Genomic DNA, 26,487 nt, shown 5'->3' on the forward strand with positions numbered 1-26,487 from the left:
ACTAGTTGAACAAAATGGATGGGCCATAGGTGGAGGTTTCCTTTGGAGGACATTGGTAACATTCCTTTGTATTTTCGCTAGTTTGTAATCCCTGCTAACAATTTTCCATCAATTACATTCTGTAATAAAATACAATGCTGACAAATCAATAAATGTGATTCATATTAATAAAACACTTAAAAACCTAAAAGGCATTTAATTCATCAAACTTTCACATTACTGTTTCATCAGGGGCTATCCGTGTGTATTGCACTTTTGTATTGAGGTAAAATCCGGTTGACGGGTAACGTGCAATCAGAAATGTTAAAGTAGAATCAAAGTTTTTACATTTTGTACAAAAGGTCTTGTTCCGAAAGAGAAGTTCACATTTCTTTTTCCACCAAATTTACTTATCCATGTACATTGTCAAGTCATTGCACCTGTTACAAAACAATTACAATGAGTTGAATTTGTACCATGAACAAAATCAACACCATTTTTGCAAAGATGGACTAAATTCTTCCATGTTTTTAAATGATAAATTATTTTTCAGTATAGCTGTTGTAAAATATAATAATCATGATATATTATACGATATACGTATACGATATAAAAATGTAGTACGATAGATCTATTTCTAAGACAAAACTTCTGTAATTAGTTAATTTTTGCTGACTTTCTTACTTTGAAGCGTGGCTAGCTAGTTGAGCTGAAAATGCAAAAAAGACGAGGAAAATCATAGTTATCAATCAATTTAAACATACATTAACAGCTCAATGTGCTAGTATACAGTATTCTTACACTACCAAAAGCAAGCTTGTTTGCGAATTAATTAACGTTATACAAACAACAACATGTGCTTATTTACAATATTGTCTTCCATAGGTTTTGATGGGCAATAATGAACATTGTTCATTGTACAAACAACAAAATATACTTGATTCCTTCCTTAAGCTTGGACGCGCAATATTTAACGTTATACCAACAACAAGAAACATTTTAGACTGGTTGGTATACTGATATAGAACAGCTGATTTCTGGCTCTTTATAACACTCACTATTTATGCTTTGGTATAATTTATGTAATATTTACATCCTTTAGCGCTTTTAAAATTTAAAAGGACAGCATCTTCTTGATAATGACAATATTGACTAAATAAAATAAGCTACTTAATGATGTTGCGTGATAAAAGCCAACTTGACAGACTGCTAAAACAATAGTGCATTACAGTTCAGGAGTTTATGGTGTATATGGGAACGTTTTAATGGAATCCGTATGTGAACACATAATTGGCCCTTAAATTATTTAGCTGAGTGTATATCAATGTTAAGTCTGTGGGGTATGTTATGGCATATGGTATTATACGACTGACATACATACAGAAATTATTTCGCGTTAATTGTTTCTGTCGATTAGATATCGACAATATTTAATCGAGTGAGCACCGAGATGCATAGCTCACACGAACCATTTAATTAACGTGTTTTTACTAAAGAATTGATATTTGAAATGAAGAATAAAACATTTTTTCAAAACATTGGCTGATATCAAACTATAAATTCACTGTTTTAAATTAGATGGAGGTAGCATATCTCCCTGTACAATTTGTAAGTAACCGGATTATTATTTACCTTTTTTAAAAACGTAACCTGCATCCAGATGTGAATAATGAGTTAGCATATCAACTTAGGCGTATCTCCCTGTACAATATGTAATTAACCGGATTATTGTTTAACTTTTTTAAAAACGTTACACGCATCCAGATGTGAATAATTAAGTAACATATCAATTATGCATATCTCCCTGTACAATATGTAATTTACCGGATTATTTTTAACCTTTCGAAAACGTAACCTGCATCTAGATGTGAATAATGAGGTAGCATATTAACTATAGCATACTTCCCTCTTCCCTGTACAATATGTACTTAACCGGATTATTTTTAACCTTTTTAGGAACGTTACCTGCATCCAGATGTGAATAATGACTGCGTCCAGCATCACTGAGGTTCTCGTATTGATCGTATGCTTGATTATCCGGCTCTGTGATATCATTGTCTCCTCTGTCACAGCGTTTTGAAATTGGAAAACGGTTTAGAAATAACATTGTGTGGTTTCAATCAAACATGTTTATAGTTGAGATTTGAAAGTAATGTGTCCTTTCGCACGTTGTCATGTTATCCTGAGGACACTTAATCATTTTTAATTACAATTTAAATAATCGTGCTTTTGTCGAATGCCATTGCTTATCATTAGTATTATTTACGTTTTCATTCCAAAATATATTGTGAAATTTACCTGGTAGTGCCAAAAAAAAAAAGCACCACTTTGGGATCATAACAATATGAAATTATTACAATATTCAAACAGACAAGCACTTAGTTTATGGAATTAGCTACAGAGACATAATTAAAACAGATTGGAATTGCAAAATCAATATCTATGCATTGCTCTTTAAAATTGGCACTTACTTAATTATTCATAGTCAACATGTTTTAGCTCTTTGTGGTCGCAACTTAATGTTCATAATAAAGGGTCGCTTACTTGTTTTTAGCGCTTTGTCTGAGTTCAACTGCAATAAATAGTAGTTGTAAATGTTCACAACAACTAGTACTGCCTAGCTAGTATATGAGATAGTACAATAGCATGATCTATTATTTCAACTATGTCTGTAAGCTTAATCTTAAGGTGGCCGATGTATGATAAAGCTTCCTTTTGCATTAAGCCATTGATAATAATTCTAAATTCTGATGCCTGTTGACTCTATTATTATGATAATATTAGATGGAGTCATACTTGCTGATAAATAATATGTTAAATATATTACCCAATAAACCCTATAGATAAAGCTATTGTTATTTTTATTTTTGTTCTTCATTTTAATAACAGAAAGCAGAATTAAAAGGACCTTCTTTTGCTATGTTCTTAGGTCAGAAAAAGTGTTTGGAACATTTAATTCCGTAAAATGTTTAACTTTTCTTTCCCTACAATCCAAAACCTTTCAAATGCTGTCAATAAAATATGTGGTCATCAGGCATCCAAAATTTTACTATATTTTAAACATGACAAGTTAAAATACGCTAAATCTGCTTATAAATGATATCAAAACAATGACATGTATAACTAATTGTTCTATGATATACAATATATAAAATAATCTTTTAAAGTCTTCTTGCTTTGAAGTAATTACATTAGAATATTTGGATAACAATGGTTTATATCTTGTATTTTTACTTGTGCTAAATATGCCGTTACGTAGCCTACGCCTTATGCATATTTAGAAATAACCTTGTCAAAGTTGTCAATGAAGTTAAGAACTGTAAGTCATAGTAGTAAATGTATATAGTATGAAAGCATGTGTACGTCATATTTTCACAAAATGCGGTATAAATCCGAAGTAATTTATGAAGTACATATTTATCAATACCTGCATTTTGGAGACAGTTACACCCGCCGTTGTATTTCCTTTTTAGCCAAATCAAAACAACGAGACAAGTAACAACAGCAACAAATGTACCACCGACAGCACCAGCTATCAACAGAGTGGATGATGTTGAATCTGAATCTGTATCAAAATTATTAACATTAGTTTAAGGAATGTAAGGTATGTTTTGAAACTATTACTATACTAATTTACAGATATTGTAATTTTACGTTTAGAATTAAATAGAAATTAGATCATATCGATGAAATCATTGTATGAAACATTAACATAAGGCCACAACAAATTGATCATTTGTTCTACGGATTTTGCCCAAAAAAGTAGGAGCGAGCGAGCGAGCGAGCGAGCGAGCGAAAAAAACACAATCTTTTTTTTTTTGGTTTTCAATAAAACATTATACAATGGATAGATACCCTTTTCAACCGATGGGTCGACTGATGTAGTGGTGTTGAAAGCGCTCGTTTGATTATTATCGTTGCCTTGAGGAAAAAATAAATAAAAATGAATGTTTGCAATCGATCTAACATAAAACACTTATCATTTGTACTAAACTTTTCGCTGTACAAATATAAAATAAATCATAAAGTGAAAACACTGTTTAATAGGCTAAAATCGAAGACTGTGTCCTACTTTATTATATTGATAAATATCAGCAGTAGTATACAGCTGGTTTATTTTCTTTATGTTTATTAATTCGTCAATTTTTTATCCAATTATTAATATTCAAACATAAACATGTGCAAACAAGTCTAAATATAACATATAAACAACTTATCAGAGAATTATACAATTGGCTGTTGTATGTTTAAACAAATAAATATTTACCCCAAACAAAGTAGAAGTTTCCACGATACTTTTCCGGAGTTTTCCAGTCAATGGTAGGAATGGTAACTACACATTGAAAATGCACTGAGTTGTTTAGAGCTTCTAACATTTCATCCCCTGTCAATTCGTACGCCAATCTGCTTGTCATTTCATACTGACAAATAGTACCATTCTTTATTGCTAAACTTGATGAATTTTGGGATGTTGTGATATAAACTAATCGACTGCTCGTAGTGATGGTTATTCTATACCAGTGAATTTCAGCTGTGTTATTATATGAACCGATGTTCGCATCACATTCCATCATAACCCTTTGCCCCTTTTTAAGTCTGACGTATTCCGAATTGTTTCCGTTTAGAATCTCCTCCCTATTGATACTTTCGTTATATAATCGCGACACTAACAATGACGGTCGCACTGAAATGATTTAAAACGACAAACTATACACACTTCATAACTATGTAAGGAAATAAAAAAAAACAACGTTGTACACGCATTAAATAAAATCAAAATTGCAGGAATCCATAGATATGAAATTATTAAGATAAAGTAAACACGGGATGAACAACCATACAGTTGACCTTACTTGTAACGGAAAGCCGTTTGGAAACAACGGCGGTCACTGAATCGTAAGATGGGGCAGGTTTTGTGTAAGCCAGGTGACACCTGTATCCGACACTTTCCCTGCATGTCATTTCCGCGACAGGTTTAGCTACTCCGACAGTCGTGTTCTTAGTATTGTTAAAGTCATGACTTCCAACCACCAGCCATTCCGTGACCCCATCTACCAATGAAGCCTGTCTGTATGTGTTATTATTTCCCGGATCAACACTTTGAATAAATGCCAAGTCTGTGTAGGAATCATTGTTCATATTGTCTTCACTTCCCCATTGCAGTCTTAAAACTGTTATTCTGTTAAGGTCTGTGACATTTTCTACTCTACAAATTATTTGAAAGGTAAAATTGGCTTCCTGATCAACATTAAGTTCTGTGATTGGTTCGGATGACCATGCATTACTTTCATCTACCTCCTGAAACTCAATATTGAGGCCGTTGTCTGAAACGAAAAAAAAACAATGACCTACATGACATTGTGTACTCATACCTTTAAGGTAGTCGATGTACAAATAAGCCCAATGAGGGGGGGGGGGGTAGAAGCGTTTATTTATAAAAAACATTAACTCAGCCATGTCAATGATATATGTTATATGATAATGTTGTAAATCATTCAAACAATAATGGTAATATTAATTTTCAATCTAATGTTCTGGAAACAACATTAAATAAATTAATTTCAAATTATTTTTTACCGTACACACTTCACATTATACCCTAATCTGTGTTTTAACATTTTTTTCTAATAATGTGGATATGTTTGTGTGCCGTGACATTTATGCTTTAGAAAACAGAATGAGCTCGAAATTCAGAACAGGGAAATAACATCAAATTGAAATTCACAAATTAAAATTGTTTCCTTTCGTGCACAAGTCATTAACGTAATTACATTTTATAACTTCCTTCAGTGCCAATACAATTTACAAACCTATAAGCATTTTGTCGGCAAAAATCTATTTTGGTCACAAAAGAGTTTTAGCATCATTGAAGCAACATTGTTTTCAAAAATATCAGTATGTTTGGCCTTTCATTATGGCCTTATTCGAAATAATATTTTGAAGAAAAACTTTTTGTGGTAAATCCGACGAAAGAAGTGAAAGTTTCGTATGGCAAAAGTTTTTTTTTGTTGCACATATGGCATCCTACAAGAAAAATTAGAATACTGACTTGCTTGACTTAAATGAATCAAAAGTTGATAAGTTTTTCCAAGACTTAATTTGACAACAACAGAAAAAAAGACAATTTGCCATCAGTATGAATAGTTCGCCTTTATTTGAACTAATTCTCAGGTAGAGCAGCAATATCTATATATGCAAAAATACAGAAACAAACTCTACTTCGAACATTATTCTAGCGGCTTTACCGCTTTTGTAATGACTACATGGAATTTGAGCAGGCTGAAAAAGCCACTTCACGCAACTCAGTACAAGGCCAAGTAGCTCTCCAACTCTTGAAGAAAAATCTAAATACGTTAGGGTTGATCTTGTTTTTATCGGCAGTGTTTTTCGTCAATAAATATTGAATGATCTTCTTTTACCTTTTTCAAATTTAACGTACTCAGTCATATACAAATAAAAATGAATGTATCACTACATGCCTACATCAAAAGCCGAACAATTTTGGACAAGTGAATGGTGAATCCGCCCGAAAAGGAGTTTCCAAATATACAATGTCGAGACATTCACCGTTCAAACGTTATGTGATTATGTTCGGATATCAAACAATACGACCAATTTAACAGTTTTGTTGCTAAAATGACATGTATATGACCGATATTGAAGTTTCCAAATATTATATGCGGAAGACTACCGTGACGTCAGCTTTATCGTGTACCATTTCTGACACCGGTCGAAGGAACGGGGTTCGACTGAATTTTTAATATTTTGATAATTTCACTTCCCATTTAGGTTTGCAATATTTTGCTTTTCTTATAACATTCTATTATAAGACGTTTTTATAAATATAAACTTAATACTTCATCATGGGCACTTAAAGATTGGAAATTGGTTAAGTATGATATGTTAATATGCTTGAGCTTTACTTCATTCAGAAGAGATTATCTGCAAGTAGTTATACTTGATGTAAGCCTAAGACTAAAGTTTAAGTAACTTTTGATTACACACTTGACAGTTGTTTGTCGCAGCATCGAATGCTGAAACAATGTTGAAACTACAACTTTGAAATATGTTCTAATGGCGACATTGTGAATTTTGTGTTATGTTCTTTTCTAAAGATGCTTTAATAATAGTTCACAAAATGTCCTTAACAAATACAGTGGAAACCCATAGGCTGGATCTTGATTAGCTCAATTTCCTCATTGGCTTGAACTGGATGTAAAGGACTGATTTATTTATACTGAAGCTACGCATTTCCGCTTCGCTCGAATTCCCCAATGTTCGAGGTACTTTCGCTTGTCGTTGGGAGCTCGAGCCAACGGGGTTTGACTGTATGCTTAATATTTTAATATTTCCATTTCCCATTTAAGCTTGCAATATGTTGCTTTTCTTTTAACATTCTATTGTAATATGTTTTTATAGTTATAAATATAACACTACATTATGGAGACTTGGAAAGTGTATTACTATTATATGTTCATTAGCTTGAGCTTTACTCCATTCAGGAGGGATTATAAGTCTTATGCGTAAGTATCATACTTAATGTAAGCCTAATACTAAAGTTTAAGTAACTTTAGATAACACACTTGACAGTTGTTTTAATGTTGAAAGTGTCTACAATACCTTCAAGAGCCAATGCATTGCAATATATCGCAATGTATTGTTAACTTAATTGAGGAAACTTATTTAATCTCCACCATCATAATTTGATCGTTTTGAATCAAGAATCATTAAATAAGTACAGAATGAGCTGATAAACAAGGAAACCTCATTCCATGATTCAACATTTGCCTTATTGAAAGTTGGTAAACCTATTCACGAATAATTATAAGACCACTATTTGATGTGCACGCTGTCCATGAACTCCGTCCAAGTAATTGCAAGTTGAAACATGAATAAATATCGTGTGTCTATTCCATGTGTCCGCATCCACAAGTGCATCCTTACGAAATCGAGCAGTGAGCGAATGGTCGTGGATGCGGACCAAAGGCAGAACATATTGTCAAAAGACAAAACACATAATAATATGAAGATAAAATAATAAAACTTTTAAATTTGTCTTTGCTGAATTTGAATCTTTTTCCAATATTGAATTGAAATAATTAGATAAAGCCTACTGCATGATGGCATATCAAATGCTTGTATGTCAAATGCTTGTATCTGTAGATGTAAAAAACAATGCGACCATTAAAAGGAAATATGACTTTTACCTATCGTTTACTTATTTTTGCATGCATCATACAGATGTCCAATATCATAAGCAAGCATTCTGGTATTAATTTGTATTCTGGTACATATTATTGTTGCAGCTTAATGAATCTAAAGGGACATTTGAATTGGTTCTCGGTATTATTACTCCATACGGTATGTAACTATGGCGGGTCAGCCGGCCCAACATCTCCACTCAATACTTTGTGAACTTAAGCCTCTATAGCCCTTCCATGATGAAATAAAGAATTTAAAGAAAGGAATTATTGGGGACCACCAACTGTTAACTACCTTGAGTCTAAAGAACGCATACATCAATTTCGTATACTGCTTTGCTATACTGATCACACAAGCATAAGGCTGAACTCCCGCTGTAAGTTCTTCATTGTAAACAGTAAATGTATAGTCTCTTAAACCTCAGCATTGCACCGAAGACCATTACCGTTGTTTTATTATGTTTACTTCTTCATTTAAATCTGTTAAGCATTTCTAGAATTCAGTTGGAATTCCAGAATGTATTGTCGATTAATGTTTTATTAAACAATCAGATGCGCTTCATTTTTATTTTACTATTTGCTTCCCACATGATATTAAAACATTAAACTACTTAGTACTTATTTATCTAGCATACATGCTAACCGTATGAGTACTCAAGCCTCAGGCGCAAGTGGTTTCCAGCTCGTTACGCGGTCACAACTCACAACAAATTAATTTTTAAAACTTAACATTCTTCCTAGCCATGAAAATATGATGTTAAACATTTTCGTAACTCACCCTTGCAAAGCACCAGAAGTTCAAATCCAATGAAAACAATCACACATATATTTAACACATCCATGATTAATCAATGACTCTTTCCCACAAAAAAAGAAATTTTGTAAATATATTGTAACAAAAACTTCCGCATGTTGTAATATGATCGCTTTAAAGCTTTTGCTCATTGAACAATGGTTTTCCTTTGATTTTATCTTGTTTTAATAGTACATGGTAAAACCTGACTCTATTTTACAGTATACGCCCAATAGTCTAACAGTTGGCACACGGTCTAAGGCCTAATATACATTACACCAGCTATACATTTAAGAAATATAACACACCACTGAGGGTCATATGACATTATAAGGACCGGCCAGTAAGCCCCGAAGGTGTATATGGACCGAGGCGTTAGCCGAGGTCCATTCACCTTCGGGGGCTGAGTTATATTTCTTATATTATACCGAACACTTTTCATTACAATTGAATATTTTTAGAGCGATTTAAATGTGTTTTATTGAACAAAGCTAATAATGGTTACTTGCGACAAGTTTTTGCCGTTGTGAAAATAGCAAGCCGCACTTACCAATCGTATGACGTCAGCGGTCCATATTACATTTTTGGCGAGGTCCGGACCGGCCAAAAATATAATATGGACCGCTCGTCATTAAACTAGATTTCATCAAAATACAGTGATATACGGACCGATCGAGATTATATATACAAAGAAGGGACAAATTTATGTGAGGTATAATATAACTATATATATATATTCATTAATGTATGTTGGGCTATCAATAATAAACTACAGGTATAAGCCCAATAGTCAGGCAGTTGAGAGGCGCACGGTTATGGCCTCATAGACATTGTACGAGAGACACACACATATGTTTTTGGGTAACAATAATACACTGCAGGTATAAGCTGTGTATCAAACATGGCTTATTCTGCATGCATATTTTTCAATCAGTAAGCAAACACAAAAACAAAAACTGCATAACAAGGGTCATTCAGAATATACTACATTTGAAGCTAGTTTATGATTCATATTAAAGGTGATGACTGACAATGACTGTTATTGTTACAGATTCATGTGATTTATATTCGACCTCATATGCAACTCCATATAATATTAATATTTCAGATTTTTGCATGCGCCGCCTTTCTCTAATGCCGCTGCATCACTTTTGTAACGTAAATTCTCACAAATTGTAAACACATTCATTTAAAAGCTCAAACAATTCAAAGAAACTTTCTTTTTAAGCATGACATGGTTTTGCTGATTTAAAGTGCATTTGACAGATGTACGAGTGAAATCTGACCACCTTTGTCATTTTTGGAAAGTGCATAATTTACATATTTCTCAAAAGTGTTTTAAACAAAACATTCGTTCTTCGTGAGAATACCTTTATGTAAAGAAAATATATTTCAACAACAAAGCACACTTAAACTTAAGCTCAACACATTCTGATTCTTTGTTTACAAGAGTATAATAGACCAAATTAAAGGTTAAAGAAAGGTGTTCGTTACAAATTGTTAAAAGTTTTAAAACTAAATTATGTTCTTACTTAACGTAGCAGTTTATGTGTTATTAATGAAAAAAGATGAACAATAATATTTAAAATTGAAATTTCTTAAAGACTGTAAAAAAACATAAATATCGAACAAATCGGGTGATGTTATACAGTACGTGTATTTCAGATATTGTTTTGTACAGAAACACCCGTTGATACGAATTGGGCGATTCGTGAAATGAGCCACTTAAGAACTCCAAATGTACATTTCCTAATGAGACAATGCTGTGCTGTGGTAAAAAAAGCATCTTATAATTGTATGAAAAGAATCTCTAGCTCGCGAATATAACAAATATAAGAAGTGAAGTACTTTCAAGATGTTTAATGGCGTAGCTAATACAATTTTTCATGTTTCAGTCTTTCAGCAAATTGCAAGTTTTGCAAGAAAGTCGAAGGAAGCGTAATTTGTTTTATGATTTAAAAACAATATTTTCAGTTCAAATAATGTATGCGCTTAAGATAGGAAAAATCATACTGAACAAGTGAATATATTTTTTGCATAATTCAAAACGAATTTATGTGTCTAATATCAAAATATTTCCTCAAACTTAGTTCTCCCAAACAATGTTATTCTGGATAAATATGGTTGATTAGATTTTTGCGAATGGAGTAAATGTGTTTTTTTCAGTTTCATAGTGAGGTAAGAAAATGAAATAAATCTCTAAACGAATTATAAAGTAAACGTAGATCTTAACTTTATTTATACACTAATTGAGTGGTTTGTGTTTTACTGCAGATAAATATAATCATATTTTGAAATGCTTCAATATTTGTCAAGGTTTAGTGTTTCGCAGTGAGAGTTAAATGCATATGTTTTATCAAACGATGGCTAGTTACCAGCAAATATTTATTGATGTAAACATTTTATATTAACATTTTGTTAGATGTATGATGCTGCACGAAAAATGACAACTTAACGTATCAAATCTCATTAATATGAAAATAGTTAAGTTTTCCAAATAAACGTTAAGGAAGTTGAGTCTTTTTACATTTGAAATAAGCAGTAACTAAAAGATACAGGTTCTTCAGTGATCTTGCCCTAGAGTTATGAAATGTTTTTGTTATTTCCTGCTAAGTCCTTAAAGTTATAAACCAAGTTATCACTAAGATGCTTTAATGGCATGTACAAAACATCTTATTTCTACAGCAAAACATCAACGCGTTTGATGCATTACATATTGAATGCCCGTCTTATTTTAAACAAAATTATACCTGTTACTGTTAATATGCAAAGAAGTTTGCTTTTTGGTATAAGTAGGTAAATTATATTATATCGTATATTGATAGGCTGAGATATATTCAACAGCAGGAAAGGAGTCAGACTCTGTCCTTTCAGGCTTTATCCACATCTTTAATAATGCAATTGGAAATACGGGGACAAGCTGAATAGTTAAACGTTCAAAGACGACTTTAAAAACCCGATGCACTATCCGTACACTTAATAAGATACTCAAAACTTTTTTAACAAAAACAGACATAGCACAAATGTATCATCCTATCTTTTAATTAATTGCAATTATTTCATTTCTACACACGCGAGCTATTGGACAACCTCCTTGACAACATGGTACAACCCAATACTCTGGTCATTGAAGTTAAACATTCCGACAAGCGCTCGTGTATAATTCCAATTACATTGATTGTGGATGCACTAATTATTACTTTATAATCAAATGTATCTTCTTCTGCTATTCGTCACGAGTAAATGTATACTATGTCAGTCAAAAGAAAATACATCTTCTTCGTCTCTGAGTCTCAAGGGAATGCATATTCTACACAGAAATGTGGGTTCTACATCATGACACCTGAAAGGGAAGAACAAATCACTTAAACATCAAAGTAGTTAATGTTTTCATTCATAGTAGTCGTTTTTTTTCTGTTAGTATCCTGCCAGAATATCTGCCAGCAACACATCATTCTTTTTCTTGCACGTGTGTTTTGAAGATAACGGGTTAGTTCTATCCTCCTATGTATCCTTTTGCATAGGTACCATAGTACTCTTTTGTATCAATTCATAGTTAGCCTTTTAGATATGTTCTTAATGAACAATTATTAACTGATGTCTACCGTTTTATAAAATTAATAACAAACGCACAAAAATCATTTTTATTCGAGTGATACTAGGAATGCCTATGTGCATTGCGTTTTTTAGAACGGAAAATCGTTGTTTTGCTTCAAAGAATTAATTGTGTACGGAAAATACACCAGTTCTAAAATAAGTAAAAAGGCCGTTTTGGGGTATATGTACTTTTGGAATATGGCTCAAAGTCAGAGGAGGTATCCTGCTATAACTGACAATCATAGCAATATTTAAGAAATAGGCGAAACATGTTATCATCGAACATCTGAAGACGAATTTCTAATCATGTCCAATTTATTTTATCCGCTAGTACAGTTCAGAGTAATTCGCATTCGATTGAATGAAGGATATTGGAAAACTTACGGTTGTCTGGAACTTCATAATTACTGCTTGCTGTATGCGAGTCTGTCTGTTGACTCTTAAATCTAACATATATAAAACACACATTAAGGCTCAGATAATTTATCGCAAACATTTCATAATAATCCGCATTTATCCTGACAAGGTGTCATGGCATTAACCTTAGTTCCATGACCGTTTCAAGGCAGTTATCTCAACTATTATCAATAAAGATATTTTAAAATTGAATACGTGTGTTTCTCGTTGTATGTGTGTTAGGCCTATAATCCAATGTTCCTAAACAGGGTCATCGCTATTCGTTAAGCTTCTGGCGATGTCTTTTATCACGAACATAATACCAAAATAAGATGACATGAAGAGGACACCATACTTTGACACAATCATTTGTATAATATCTAAACACGACGAAACAGAAACGTTCAATACCAGTGCTTATTTCTGTCTATTCTGGCAATAAAACCTGTAACCGTATTGGAACGATCAGTGAAACCTTTTGAAGATTTAATTTTGAAGATGTTTAATGTATAATTAAGAATTAGTGTAACGATGTTTACTCACTGTGTCTGACTCACTGGAGAATAAACTCCTGAAAACAAGAGGGTAATCAATGCTTATAAGGTCCGATTGAATACGACGAGGTCAATGTAATGTTAATTCACACATTTATTAACTTTTAATAGTGTTCTTGTTTATATCTAGATATTTTCTCATGCAACTTAATGCTCAATGTCGATGTGAAGATGTGAAAGAATATTTACCCAGCTCTGTATAAGCGGCATTTTCTCCGGTGTGAAGACGCTCATAAGAAGAGGTTTCGTTGTTGGGACTGCCAGCCCTAATAATGGTTAATGGAAGTATGACAGAAAAGTCAACTTTACGCCGTTCATTACGTGAAATGATTTTTTATCGGTATCAGCATAATATAGAATTAAGTTTGGTATAGAAGGCTTAATACTGTTTTAAGATATGTGTTTAATATAGGCAAAAGCAAACACATTATATTAAGATGTTCCACATCTTTGTTCTGAAATGTTAAATATAATACAATAGATAATTATATATATATATATATATATATATATATATATATATATATATATATATATATATATATATATATATATATATATATATATATATATATATATTAACTGTGTACCCAGATTGTCCAACAGCAGTCATGCCTGAAAAGAAAAATGTAAATTTATATAAGGTGGTGTTGTTTTTTAAAGCGATACTGGATGGCTTGCCAGTCGGCAGAATGATTCGAAACAGCGTTTGTATTAGAGCTTAGAAGTTACCACTGATCTAATTCAGCGTAATCCTCAGAGTTAAAGTAAAGGTTAAAATTAATGAATAAGTCTGATTTTTCAACGTTGCAAGTGAAATTCAAAATGTTGTATTTGTATATTGTTATAGGTAAATTGGCCATACTTCAGGTCAAGGCTATCGTCCTTGTCGATATTTTTGTAACCAGGTTGTAAGATCCAAGACTAATTGAAATCAATTAATTACGTTTCATTCTTAAATATTAAATATAAACTGGCTAAACCATTTTGGTGTTCGAAAACCTTTACAAATCACCTCTATCAAAACAAACAAGTCATTTCTGTAAATAGTTAGTAAGGCTATGGAACAACCAATACATAGGTTTATTTGTGTGTTTTTTTTGGAATATCTCGTGAAGCATAACTGTCTGTAAACATATCACCTATCTCTGTGTATTCCGTTTGCTCTCCTGTAGTCAGGTGTTCGTAAGGTGACGCTGCCTTAGTCTCAAACACTGGATTTGCTCTATGTGTTAAAAAGGTTATTATTATCATGACTAATTGTATGCGTCTTAATACAATCATATGTTATGTTCAGTTTATTATTTCGTTTACTGATTCACAAAATTTAGTACCCTTTCCCGACACACTGAGATTTTGTAAAATTTATTTAATACCAGCGTTCACTTTGATATTGCATTCGAAAAACAAAGGAATCGTGTTAGTTTGCGAACGTCATCAATCGTCTACTATGGAACGAACGTATGCTTGATTGATTATGAAATTGAAACTACAGGGACAAGTCAAGATACCAAGCCGTAAGCCATACCATTGCACCCAATTACTATGTTTTTCAAAGCAAACCGTCGACGTATTGTGAACGTCGTTGTAAAACTCAGACATTAATAATTAGTTGAAATGTTACTTTACTTTAAAACGAACGGAAAAGAGTTGAACAAGAGTGTGGTATTGAATTGTGAGAGAAACCGGAAACCACGCAGAAAACACACTTGTTCAGCTTGGTGACCATCAACCAAACTCCTTTACGCCCAGGCCCGAGAAACCGGTTCGCACTGTGAGTAGCGAATGCTGAAACCAATTCATTTCCTAGACAAGCTAGAACTATGCCCACTTTTAGTCATAATAAAAACAGACCAACGGCACTTTTGTTATATCTTTGATCACGCATGAAACACAAACTTTTGCCAAAATACATGGTTTGAATACTTACTGGATTTTGGTATTTTTTGCATTGTCTGAAAGCAAAATTTCGTAACACATTTTAATTTTAGATTGCACAATGTATTGAAAATTATGGACAATGGCATTCATGGGCATGTACTAGTTCAAATATAAGTATGCACTAGTTTTACTATTAATTAAGACTAGTTATTTGCAGTAAAAAGATTATTTTCAATAAGACAATGGACAGTTCAGGGTCAAACGTATTATCCAACATTTTGCGGAAAAATATGCTTAAGCTTGTTAGGCATAAGATAATAAAGTTTCGAGAACTTGTGTTTGAGGTGTTGGCAGTGTTGTTCTCAGTAGGCCAGGGGGCGGGTGTGGCAGTGTTGCTACCAGTTGGCATAGGGGGCATAGCCGGTGATGCTAACAGAGGGCCTAAGGGATTATGTTTGTAACAGTGGGTATAGGTGGCATTGACAGTGTTGCTTACCGTAGATCTATGGGCGTTTGGTAGTCTTGCTTATTTTTGTCCTTGGAGACAGTATCGGTGTTGCTAACAGTTTACATAGGAGTAACGGCAGCGTTGCTTACCGTGGGAACAGTTGGCAGTTGCAATGTAGCTTACTGTTGACATAGGAGGTGTTGACAGAGCAGCTAAGAATGGGCATGAAAACAGTAGGCCTTGGAGGTCTTCGGCAGTGTTGCATACACTGTGGCGTTATCAGTGTTGCTAACAGTTGGACTAGGAGGCTTTGACATTATTGCTATTATCGTTGCGGTTTTAACATTCTAAACAAACTGAGTATGCAATGTTAATTCATGTGAATTATACATCAGTCTTCAATATCTTATATAAGGGAAACTTGTTAAGTACGTGGTATTTTTTCTCAAACTATTGATGCATATGCAATATTTAGGTCATTCGGAAGAAATTCAAAATACATTAACATCCGTTTAGGTACGAACTAAAAACATGTGTATATCATGCACACCTGAGTCTATATTCACTTCCGTATTTAGTCTGAGACTCAGACTCACGACTCAAAAATGAGTGTTTGTTCTTTTATTTTTGAAACAGTAAAATTAGTAACATTAGATATATAGGGCTCGAATAACATTTTTGCAAACAATTGCAAAACTTTTGTCAGAAATAACTACATGTACTCTTTGTTTACTTCTCACAATTTGTTTTCTGAGATTCAAGCCATTAGTAAATTTGTGTCATAGTCTTAAGCCTTCGTAAGGTGACTATCGTACCTGAAGTTTGCATACAAGGAAACTGATAGCTTCTGGTTATGATTAAAACAGCTACAACAACGACAGCTACAACAACAACTCCACCAACAACTCCACCAACTACTCCGCCGGTTACTGTTCCCGTTGAGCTAGATTCTAGAATATATGTTAAAATGCAAACGTCAAAAGACATGGTAAAGTATAACCTCGTATAAAACACTGGAAATGACAGTGACAATCTCAGTCTCAATAAAATAAACGATAATCCCATAACGTTAGAGACAAAATTAACAAATCCTTACATACACTGAACGAGATACTCACAGCGTCATAATACAACACTGGAATTTAATATTCTTTCTGATATCTTAAATAATAGAGGATCGAGTTACCGCGCCAAACAGTCTAGTAATTAGTGCATTATTGTATAAACCAGTAGATCAAATTCAATAAAGAGAAGGTAATGGAAATAATTAAGTCATTACTACGTACCTTTTTCAAAAACATTTGTGTCATCATGAGTCGTTTTGCCTCTAGAATCTGTTAAGACATGTTTAAATATTAAAGCATAAAATCCTTGCATTATGTGCTTCATCATACTTGTAATAAGCAAACTCATTTTTAGGCTTTAGGCCGATAGGCCTGCGGACTTTTATAACCGTATCTCGGAAATCGCATCGGCAGATCGACATAACATTTTTAACTTTTAGAGAATTATTGCGCGCACGGGCGTATCAACCTCAGCGCGGTTAGAACTGCGTTGGTCAACGACCTAATTTACTTTAACATTTACATCGAAAATATCTAGTATGAAATCTGCTCTAATTGCTACGGACTGCGTTCTGCATATTGATCAGCTTGCTAAAAGTATCGCGGTTATGAGTCTTCAGTCTATGTTATGCGGTTAATATAGTTTGGAAACGCTGCGTTTTTCGTCATATAACGCACTTGATATACATTTTGATATCGGCGAGTTACAGAACGCAATAGAAAAGCAGTTGCAAATAGTTGCAAAATTACGCGTACTGAATCCAATAAATACACGTATTGTATACCTGTGTTTAGATTTTGCTTCGGCCGGGACCGATGATATCTATATGTACAATGTAGTTAAGAATAGAATGTGGGTCATTGCATTCAGACAGTTTTATTCCCCAGAAATAACCTCTGAGAAGTCGTTAAAAGACGGAAAAATATGGATCGTATTATGATGCTACATATGGTAATTAGGCGTAAGATATCAAACCATAATGTTTTAAATGAAATTATGGTAATTCATTTTATCCTACAAATAGTTTTTTCAAGTATAATTGTTTCGTTTTAAATAGCCTAAATCGGCTATTACTTGACATTTTTATTGAGATTGTTAGTTTTTAATTGTGTTTTTAAAATGTGTTTCGCATAAAACCATTCTCTTGTGTAAGTACATACTAACAACCTTTTAAACATTTACTAAATGAATATTATACACTTTAACAATTCAAATCAAACCGCGTAAAGCGTTGACAGGCTATCTACCTGCTAAGTTTTTCTCAGTAATTTCAGTCCAATATCTTGAGCATGTAGCATAATGCATATGCATATTTTTTGTCCACGAGTGACATATGTTGAGGGCATTATTAAGATACATGTACATAAAGCATACAGGGAAGAAATAGTATTGGGTGATTCGATACAGAGGTATTGGGCGTTGTAGAAAGAAGCCTTAAACATAAACCTAATTCATATGTCCAATGCATTTTGTTGGGATGCATTTGGTAAAGCCTGCATACCCTGTTAGAAAATTAAATACGCCTCAAGTCAAGATTGAAGTGTAGAGTAGATTTGACTAAAAAATCCTTAATGCTTTATCAGTGGCAGTGCATTGTTTATGAAACAAAAGCCCCAGATAAGGTTTTATAAGATTCTGAGTATGACTCCATATCTTATAAGTAACTATTTGGCGTATTCCACATTTCAAGTAACTTATACTTCATGATCTTATTGAGAATCAACATTAAACATAAATGTTTTTGCGAAGGAAATCATGAGCGAGCATATACTATCTTTAGATGTTTATGTTGATACATATGTTTTACAATTACATGACTTTACTCACAAAATGTTGCAGGCCGAAAGCCATTCAACGCTTTAAGCGCTTTGATTTTAGTCTGTAATAGATTAGAGAAAACACTTATATTTCATTTGTTCACAGAAACAAATTGCACATAGGAAAAATATTTCCTTGGTTTTGGGTAGAAAACAAACACTTTTCATTCGTGGAATTCAAACTTTTAACGTCAGTAAGTTATACCTTAAAATCACTGCATACTAAAAAGGTAGAGTATAATTAGTCAATTACACTTACAGACAATGAATTTGAAATTCTCTCGTTGGTGTTCAGGTGTTTCCCAGTTTATGCTAGGAATGTACACGTAGCACTGAAAATGAAGTATGTTCTCGGCTGTCCTTGCAGCATCCTGGGCTGTCATAGTGTACGTCAAAGAGTCCGTCTGTTGATACACACAGTTGCCCGTGGACTGGGGATCACCTAGGACTGCATCAGGACTATAGTATGGAGCCAGGGGACTGCCAGGAACAAAGTTGCTTTTTAACCAGCGGATCCGGGCAGTACCGTTGTAGGAGCCGATGTTGGCCGAGCACTCCATCTTGACTGTTTGTCCCACGTAGAAGGGTTCAATCGTGTCAAAAAGAGAAACTTGGAGCAAGCCACTTAAGCTACTCATGTTGTAGACTTGCCTTGCGATGGTAGTAGGTAAAACTGAAGGACAAGGATGCTGTGATTATAAAACAGTGTAAAAGGGAAGTTATGGCATTGAAAAGAAAGGAGGAGTATTGTTCATGCCAAGTTCTGAAATGAAATGCTTCAGACTTTCAAGCATCGTTTATACTCAAGCACAATCTGACATTAGTGCTATTGTAAGAAGGCCTTGGGGCTGATCAGCTGACAGAAAGCATTCCAGAACATAACCTCCTATAGGTGAACCTTAGAATAAACGGCAAAGCACTTATTAAGTATTTTAGTACCTTTGAAAGTAAACTTGAGATTTTGTCAGGCAAGACTGAATAATTTAAATGTTTAAAGTGGTAACTATCATTTACTATAGATTCTATACATGAATGCTCTTCAGGTTCTAAATGTTGGTATTTACGTCTAATACTACCAGGCCTCAATATTTGCAAAACTTTACATCATCTAAATGTGTGTTTTTAAGAGACCTTTTTTCTTTCTGCTTCCCAAAATGTGAATATTTTCTGTCCAAAGCTGAGTGAGGCAATAAAGTGTCATACTAATGAGAAATTGTTGATACAATTAAAATGAACTTACCTTGAATATCAAGCTCTTTTGATTTTATGCCAGTGGCTGTATTATAATTAGGCCCAGGCATTGTGTAGGAAAGATTGCATCTGTACTCCACTGCATTAATACAGGTTATGGAAGAAACAAGACGAGACACGCCCAAGGTACTATCCCTTCCGTTACTGCTTGTTGTATCAAAACTTCCCTCTACAGTCCACCCAGAATCTGCACCAGATGCTAACACAGGCTTTTGGTGTGTGTCTGCATTAGTAAAATCAATATTCTGCATTATGGCTAGGTCTGTAAAGTCTTGGGCATTGGCACTTGTCTTATATTGTACCTTCAGTGTAGTGATTTTAAACAACTGATTCACACTGTTCACCCTACACATAACCTGGAACGTGTCAGGGCTTGAACTGTCAACCTGTATTTGTTCAATTGTTCGACTTTCTACATCCTCCAGTATCCTCTGAAAGTCAATCTCCAGGCCATTGTCTAAAAAGAGTAAAGTATTTCAATTATTCATATCTTTAACATACATTATGTGCATTAAATGCAAAACAATAAATATCGCTGAGCATGTTTCAGACAGGGATTTTAGTCTGCAAGCACGGATAGCGGACACAACTATATGCCTTATTTTCGTGGAGGTTTAGAGGTCATATCCAACAATAATGTATTGAGCCCGTTTGCTTCTACTATGTTAACCCGTCTTGGTAATTCATACCAATTCTACGAATAAGGTTGTTTTTTTAGGAAAGGTCCACAGTAACTTTATGGTTACAATTGGTTGAAGGGATGTAGGTGGATTAAGTGTCGTTTATTGAAAAAAATCATGTTATTTATAATAAGTCATTATTTCATGTTCGTGAAATATTGGTTTCAACGTAATTGACACCAGCCTTTGTAAACAACACTTGATATTCGCAGAAGGTTTTGTTTTTAGTTACACTGTGTTCAAATTACAAGAAATATAAAATTCAAAAACGATAAAGATTAACAAGAGCAAACGTTTCAAATATATACTTTAATTCAGAACATTATAGATTCCATGTGATACTACTACCCGAAAAAAAATGAATTCTATACTTTTGTCCAACATCTTTGGCATTGGATTTTAAAACAAACTTGCTTAAGGTAAACGACACAGAAATGAATTAATATCTGATGCTGCCAGTACACATAATATAAAATGGTGATGTATGGGGACTCCATACAATGTTTGTATCGTTTGAAAAGGTATAACTTGCTAACAATTAATAAGTACACATGAATGAATTGACTTTATTACTTCATTTCAACTGAGATTGGGCTTAAAATGAAATATTTGACTTAAGGTAAACGTCTGCTGACTCTATAAAAAGTTTATAACGCTTTAAAGGGTATAAGTTGCTAATTACTAATTGAAATGATTAAACTAACAGAAAACATATAGTTATTACTGTTTGTATAATTTCGTTTATTTCAACTTAAATCGCGCTTAAAATAACTTATTTTTCGGCCTTTCAATTCGAAAGTTTGAGTTTTATTTTACACATAAAAACGTTTTCGAATGATTTAAAAAAAAATAATGTCGCTAGGCAACCACATTTCACGTAATGATTTTAGTATCGGTAACCTTAAACACCGACCCAATTTACTCAAGTACACTGTGAAATTAAACTGAAATAAGTGCTGTGGATTAGGATACGTTCTTAAGGATTCAAAGTATTATACCATTACATAGATACATTATATATTTACGTTATTTATAAGTCGTGATCAATGGAACAGGAATGTGAAATTCTCTTCTGGTTAAAATATGATTTACAGTGCTAAATTTAAAACTTCGCTTCAATGTGAGAGAACAGTTTCCACGCTGTTTATTCATAACATCACGCCCTGTTATTTAATTGTGCCTATTTATATATCAAAAAATATTATGAAATCACATTATTTAATGATGTAAACGTCAATTATGTTGTCAACCTAGTTCACTGAAAAGAAAGCAGAAGTAAAAAGAGATTAGCCAGCAAGGGTAATATCGTTATTGAAACATCTATTCAAATACCAAATACGATTTACAATCTTTATAGAATGTATAGTCAACGGTATACACATGCTATCTTAATGGCTTAAATATACAATGGACTTTTTTGTGATACTCCTTTTGAAAATAAAACCCTACAATAATTGTCGTCTTTAAGGTGATCGTATCGTTAAAGTGACACTCGTAATTAAAATTAATACACATGTATAACAGACTTTAAATTAAAACTTAAATGTCTTACTTCATAATGCCTTTTTTGAAAATATTTATTACACATACCAGGAATGTTACTGTGTATTTACTAGCTTAAAAAGCACACATATAAAACCATTTACAGTGTTAAACTATAATGTCATAAGGTGGAAATACTGTGTTTTATGTACCTTTCTTTCAAATAAATCACAATTTCCTTCATAAGACTCAATGCTTTCGGTAAATGAAAGCATTTGTATTAATTGTTGTATTTGGGAGTAAGAGTCCGTAATACGTTTTGCAGTAGCTTTAATGACAAACTAAGGCAGAACTAATTCTAATGGTGTTTGGAGTTCATATCATTCAGACAAAAATGTCTAGAAGTATAAAATATTATATAATTGGCATCAAAATGTTTCATACCTTGGCCATATATGAGCATCCCACAGCACAAAACGAAAATTATGACTGATACCGGTAAATCCATTTTGATATTATTTACAAACTTAAACATGTTCAATATTTAACGTCCTTTGTCTGCCTTCGAAGCATGCGATTCGCTTCAGTTTAATAGCTGTGTTTACTGAGCCGTATACCATGACAAACTTGATATATCAAATTTCTATTCTTAATTTAACACCGATTGAGATGAAAAAACGGAAGTTTAAAATTTACAATGATAAATCGTACCCGGAAGAGCTTGATAAAATACTCATTGAGTTATGCTCCTATATCGACTGTAAAGAACGAGTGTAATGAATTCGCCTGGGACGATCTAAGTGGTGTTTATTTTTTCCGTTTTGACAGCCAGTAAAATAATATAGAACACGAGAGCTGCGAAACGTACGCAAAAGATCGTCTGATTTAAGACACTTTTTTTAAATCGACTATTATTCTAATGCGAGTTATGAGTCTTAAAAAACCTGTGCATTTTGTTTCTACTTTCTGCTTAAGCTTCGATGTTCTGTCTACCCCCCCCCCCAACCCAGACGAGCGAAAAATTAGCAGGGATCATGATTTTATTGGTTTTATTATGTTTCTGTACACCGGACCACATGCGTCTTGTACAGCAAATCACACAATACCTGTATTATACACTAATACTTTACACGAAATTCCGAAACCATCTCTGACACTTACTTCGTCGCAACCGTGATTTTACATTTGCTCGTTCCGACTTCCAATCAGAGTAAAATGAGGTAAATTGATGTATTGCCTTTGCTAGTTGTGACTTGAATAATTACTTGCGACATTTAATACACTGATGGATGTTGGAGTATATTTTGTATAAAGACACTATTGTCGATCCCGACGCTTTACTGAGTTGGCCTTACACGACCATTACGACCAATCAGTAAAGGGACAGATGCCGTTAGACATAAACCATTAAATTTACAGATTCAATAAGGTCTTTTCAATGTTTGGATACGAAAGACCTTCGTGAAAATGATAGGTAAAACGTATTGCTGAAGCCAAAAAACAAGCAACTGAAATTTCAGACATTTTATTTCTAATACAAATATCGACACATTTTGAAAAATGTGCATTAGTGTTACATGCTATTTAACCTAAAGAAAAGAAAACATTAGGAAAATTAGCAAATTATAAATATAATGTAATCGGTTTGCCTTGCATTTTAACCAATATTCACCACAATATACCAACTGTTAAATAATAGCCATAAATTACTGTGTAATTGCGGTATATTCCTTAATTTGTCGACTGTAATTGACTCATATAACTAAAAAGTATGCTCGTGGATAAACCATAAAATAACTTCTACTAGTTAGGCCATTCTCCGGTTTCAATGATTTCAAGTTTCTACTTCATAAGGCTCTTATAATTTGGAGAAACTAGGAAGTTGAGGAGGGTATGTTTTCTTAGAGGGATATTTGAACAAGTTTTTACTGTGTTATCCTTAATCATAACAAAGTTTTCTTTAAAAGCTTGCTTTCTACATGAATGTGACGTTATCTGCTTTATTTCAATGTCTTAAGATAAAACATTTATACTTAGGTGTGTCAGCTGTTCATCCGTGGTTGCTACCATTTGTTTCAGCTGGGCGTTCTCTACTGTCGACCCAAAAAATATCAATATTTCATTTATGTCTGATAAGTTGAGCAGATTAGCAGAATTCTACATTTATATTAACCATGCTGTACCTCACTTGTGTTCCCAAAAGTAAAAACTGTGAAAAGTTCAAAATTCATCTTAATGTAGTAACATGAATTTTCAGTCTGTGTGGAAACCCTAGATTCCTATCCGCCTTCCTCTGATAAGATATCCTGGCTGTAATAAAGTACAAAATTTCTCAACCAAGTATCTCTTTTATGAAAATTATTGATGCGAATAGAAGTTAATCAAATTTATTATGAGGAATTACCCGGATGGCTCTCTGTTGAGCCACTACCACCAACAAAATGCTGCAACATAATTTAAAGCTTCAAAATGAAACTGTGCATGAAATTCAGGATTCATTATTATATGCGTCAACACGATTTGAAAGTTAATAGAGGTTTATAACGACTTAGTTAACATTTCGAGTATTGTCACTGTGTAAACAATAAATGTGGCTTTAAACATACTGCATACAAATCAAATGTAGCCAGAACTTGTTAATCAATTTGTCACCAACAGTAATACAATATTACTATTTTTAAATGCCACAATGTCTTTTATATTAGGGTTTTCGGTGCGTGATCATTATAGAAACAACCGAGTGTACAATACGATTTATGTAATGGTTCATGCCAGTTAAAGGTATGATTTGTAGAATGCACCTTTTTATATGCAAAAAAAATGTGTGGCAAATCATGAGGAGTTTTTAAGCTAAAATACCAAAATGGTAAAAAGGGAACCCTTCAGCAAATGTTGATAATTTCTCCAATTTTGTCTTTGAAGACCACACTTTTAACAACGCTAATTATCACTTAATTACAGCTTTTCTTTTCTTAACCGGCGTGGGTTTGCAGCCCCTGAACCCCCCTTGCAATTTCGCCGTTATATATCAAAATAATGATAATATAAGTGTTACACACAATAACCCAAAACATGGGTTACCTTCGTACAGACAGCTTTATGTTGATTCACCCGACAAATATTTAGATGTTCCTATTGTCTTCAGCATGATTTAATCCAAGGTTTACACTCAATGTTCCGTCTAGGCGTTGGAAAACGAACCAATTTTTCATCTTCAGTCTGACCGGGTACCGTTCATCTGCGTTACACGTTTCCCGAATACACCTTAACACCATTGTTCGAAATTTATTTCATGGATTATGCCAATATTCAGCACTTACATCACAACGTCTCTTTGTGGGTTATCTCGATTTGGAAGTTTCTTATTAAGTTATTTAAAAATCCTGCAATTTGATTGGCTGACGGGTTATGGTGTGAGCCTTTGTAATTGTTGGGTTACATTGATACTAATATATGTTACCGCAATGAGTTGCTGTTGACTTTTCGAATGTTGACAATTATCAAAAATCAGATTAATAAAAATAAGCAAAACATCCTCCAAAACTTTTTTCTGACCTTTGATGAATCGGACCCCAGGGTACGTAAACCAAGCTAACAAAAACGTAGCCTACGAATTTGGGGACAAGTTATTTATTACCCATTATGTGCCCTAAGGTTTGTAATAATGGTATAAGTCATACGTTTTCTTCTGTATCGTGATCTTTCCCTTTTCTTTAGAAGATTTAAATGGAGTGATGCTTTTATTTATTTGTATGAACAACAATCATCAACTATCAGATTTACAAACATATGATGTGTTCAGTCTAATTCTATAAATCACTTGGGCCCTTTTATAAAAGTGTATTTCCTTGAAATCTGTAAAATAGACTTTTGTAAAAGTATATAATTTATTTTAACCTGTTTTCCTTTTTACAGTGTCCATGGGGTATGCCATCCGCGATGTGAATACACGTTTTAAGTAAATGAAACGTCTAAATTATGTCGATTATGTCATCGGTGCTTTTTAAAATAATATACAGTTTTTGGCATTTCACACTCACTTATGGCATTTATCCAGTCTACTATTTGTAATCTAATTGTCGTATTTTTTTTATGTTTATTATGCATATACTTCTCAGCAGTGTTTTATCATGAGAATACATTAAATGTAAAGAAGATATATTTTAACAACCTCTTATTGTTCTTTGCTAACCAGGATGGGAAATTAAGCACCTATTTTCATAGACCAAAATAACTGCCAAAACAAAGTGCCAGTTACAGTATATAAATACATAAATAAAGGAAAATTATACTAAAAGTATACGAACTAAAGGAACATCGATTGGGGTGATTAAAAGCAAATG

The 26,487-nt window shown here is 33.3% G+C and overlaps 2 protein-coding genes across 2 annotated transcripts; both read right to left on the reverse strand.

Annotated features, from left to right (window-relative positions):
• Window positions 1–353: 353 nt before the first annotated feature.
• LOC128234542 (uncharacterized) lies at window positions 354–4,368 on the reverse strand. Its single transcript, XM_052948810.1, has 7 exons — window positions 4,247–4,368; window positions 3,835–3,900; window positions 3,407–3,544; window positions 2,524–2,551; window positions 1,945–2,042; window positions 664–688; window positions 354–419 (listed from the first exon to the last, which is right to left on the reverse strand). Exons 1-7 carry the CDS (start codon window positions 4,353–4,355, stop codon window positions 386–388), a joined length of 498 nt encoding a protein of 165 aa, XP_052804770.1. The 5' UTR covers window positions 4,356–4,368; the 3' UTR covers window positions 354–385.
• Window positions 4,369–9,911: 5,543 nt separating this feature from the next.
• On the reverse strand, window positions 9,912–22,849 carry LOC128234543 (uncharacterized). Its single transcript, XM_052948811.1, has 12 exons — window positions 22,589–22,849; window positions 19,972–20,439; window positions 18,991–19,404; window positions 17,136–17,183; window positions 16,665–16,799; window positions 15,451–15,475; window positions 14,663–14,745; window positions 14,111–14,135; window positions 13,710–13,786; window positions 13,510–13,537; window positions 12,955–13,016; window positions 9,912–12,316 (listed from the first exon to the last, which is right to left on the reverse strand). The coding sequence occupies exons 1-12, from the start codon at window positions 22,677–22,679 to the stop codon at window positions 12,303–12,305; spliced, it is 1,470 nt and encodes a 489-aa protein (XP_052804771.1). The 5' UTR covers window positions 22,680–22,849; the 3' UTR covers window positions 9,912–12,302.
• Between the last annotated feature and the right edge of the window lie 3,638 nt (window positions 22,850–26,487).

This window comes from Mya arenaria, chromosome 5 (assembly GCF_026914265.1).
Source record: "Mya arenaria isolate MELC-2E11 chromosome 5, ASM2691426v1".
Lineage (NCBI taxonomy): Eukaryota > Metazoa > Mollusca > Bivalvia > Myida > Myidae > Mya > Mya arenaria.

What these genes read in the sequence shown, in the direction of transcription:
- LOC128234543 (XM_052948811.1), bottom strand. Translation starts at nt 22,679, where the DNA reads ATGTTTAAGTTTGTAAATAATATCAAAATGGATTTACCGGTATCAGTC. An exon ending in CACAAATGTTTTTGAAAAAG is followed by an intron (nt 16,800 to 17,135) that starts GTACGTAGTAAT and finishes CATATATTCTAG; the next exon opens with AATCTAGCTCAACGGGAACA. An exon ending in TCTCCAGTGAGTCAGACACA is followed by an intron (nt 13,017 to 13,509) that starts GTGAGTAAACAT and finishes TATATATGTTAG; the next exon opens with ATTTAAGAGTCAACAGACAG.
- LOC128234542 (XM_052948810.1), bottom strand. Translation starts at nt 4,355, where the DNA reads ATGTTAGAAGCTCTAAACAACTCAGTGCATTTTCAATGTGTAGTTACC. An exon ending in AAACTTCTACTTTGTTTGGG is followed by an intron (nt 3,901 to 4,246) that starts GTAAATATTTAT and finishes TTTTTCCTCAAG; the next exon opens with GCAACGATAATAATCAAACG. An exon ending in AGACAAAGCGCTAAAAACAA is followed by an intron (nt 2,043 to 2,523) that starts GTAAGCGACCCT and finishes ACGCTGTGACAG; the next exon opens with AGGAGACAATGATATCACAG.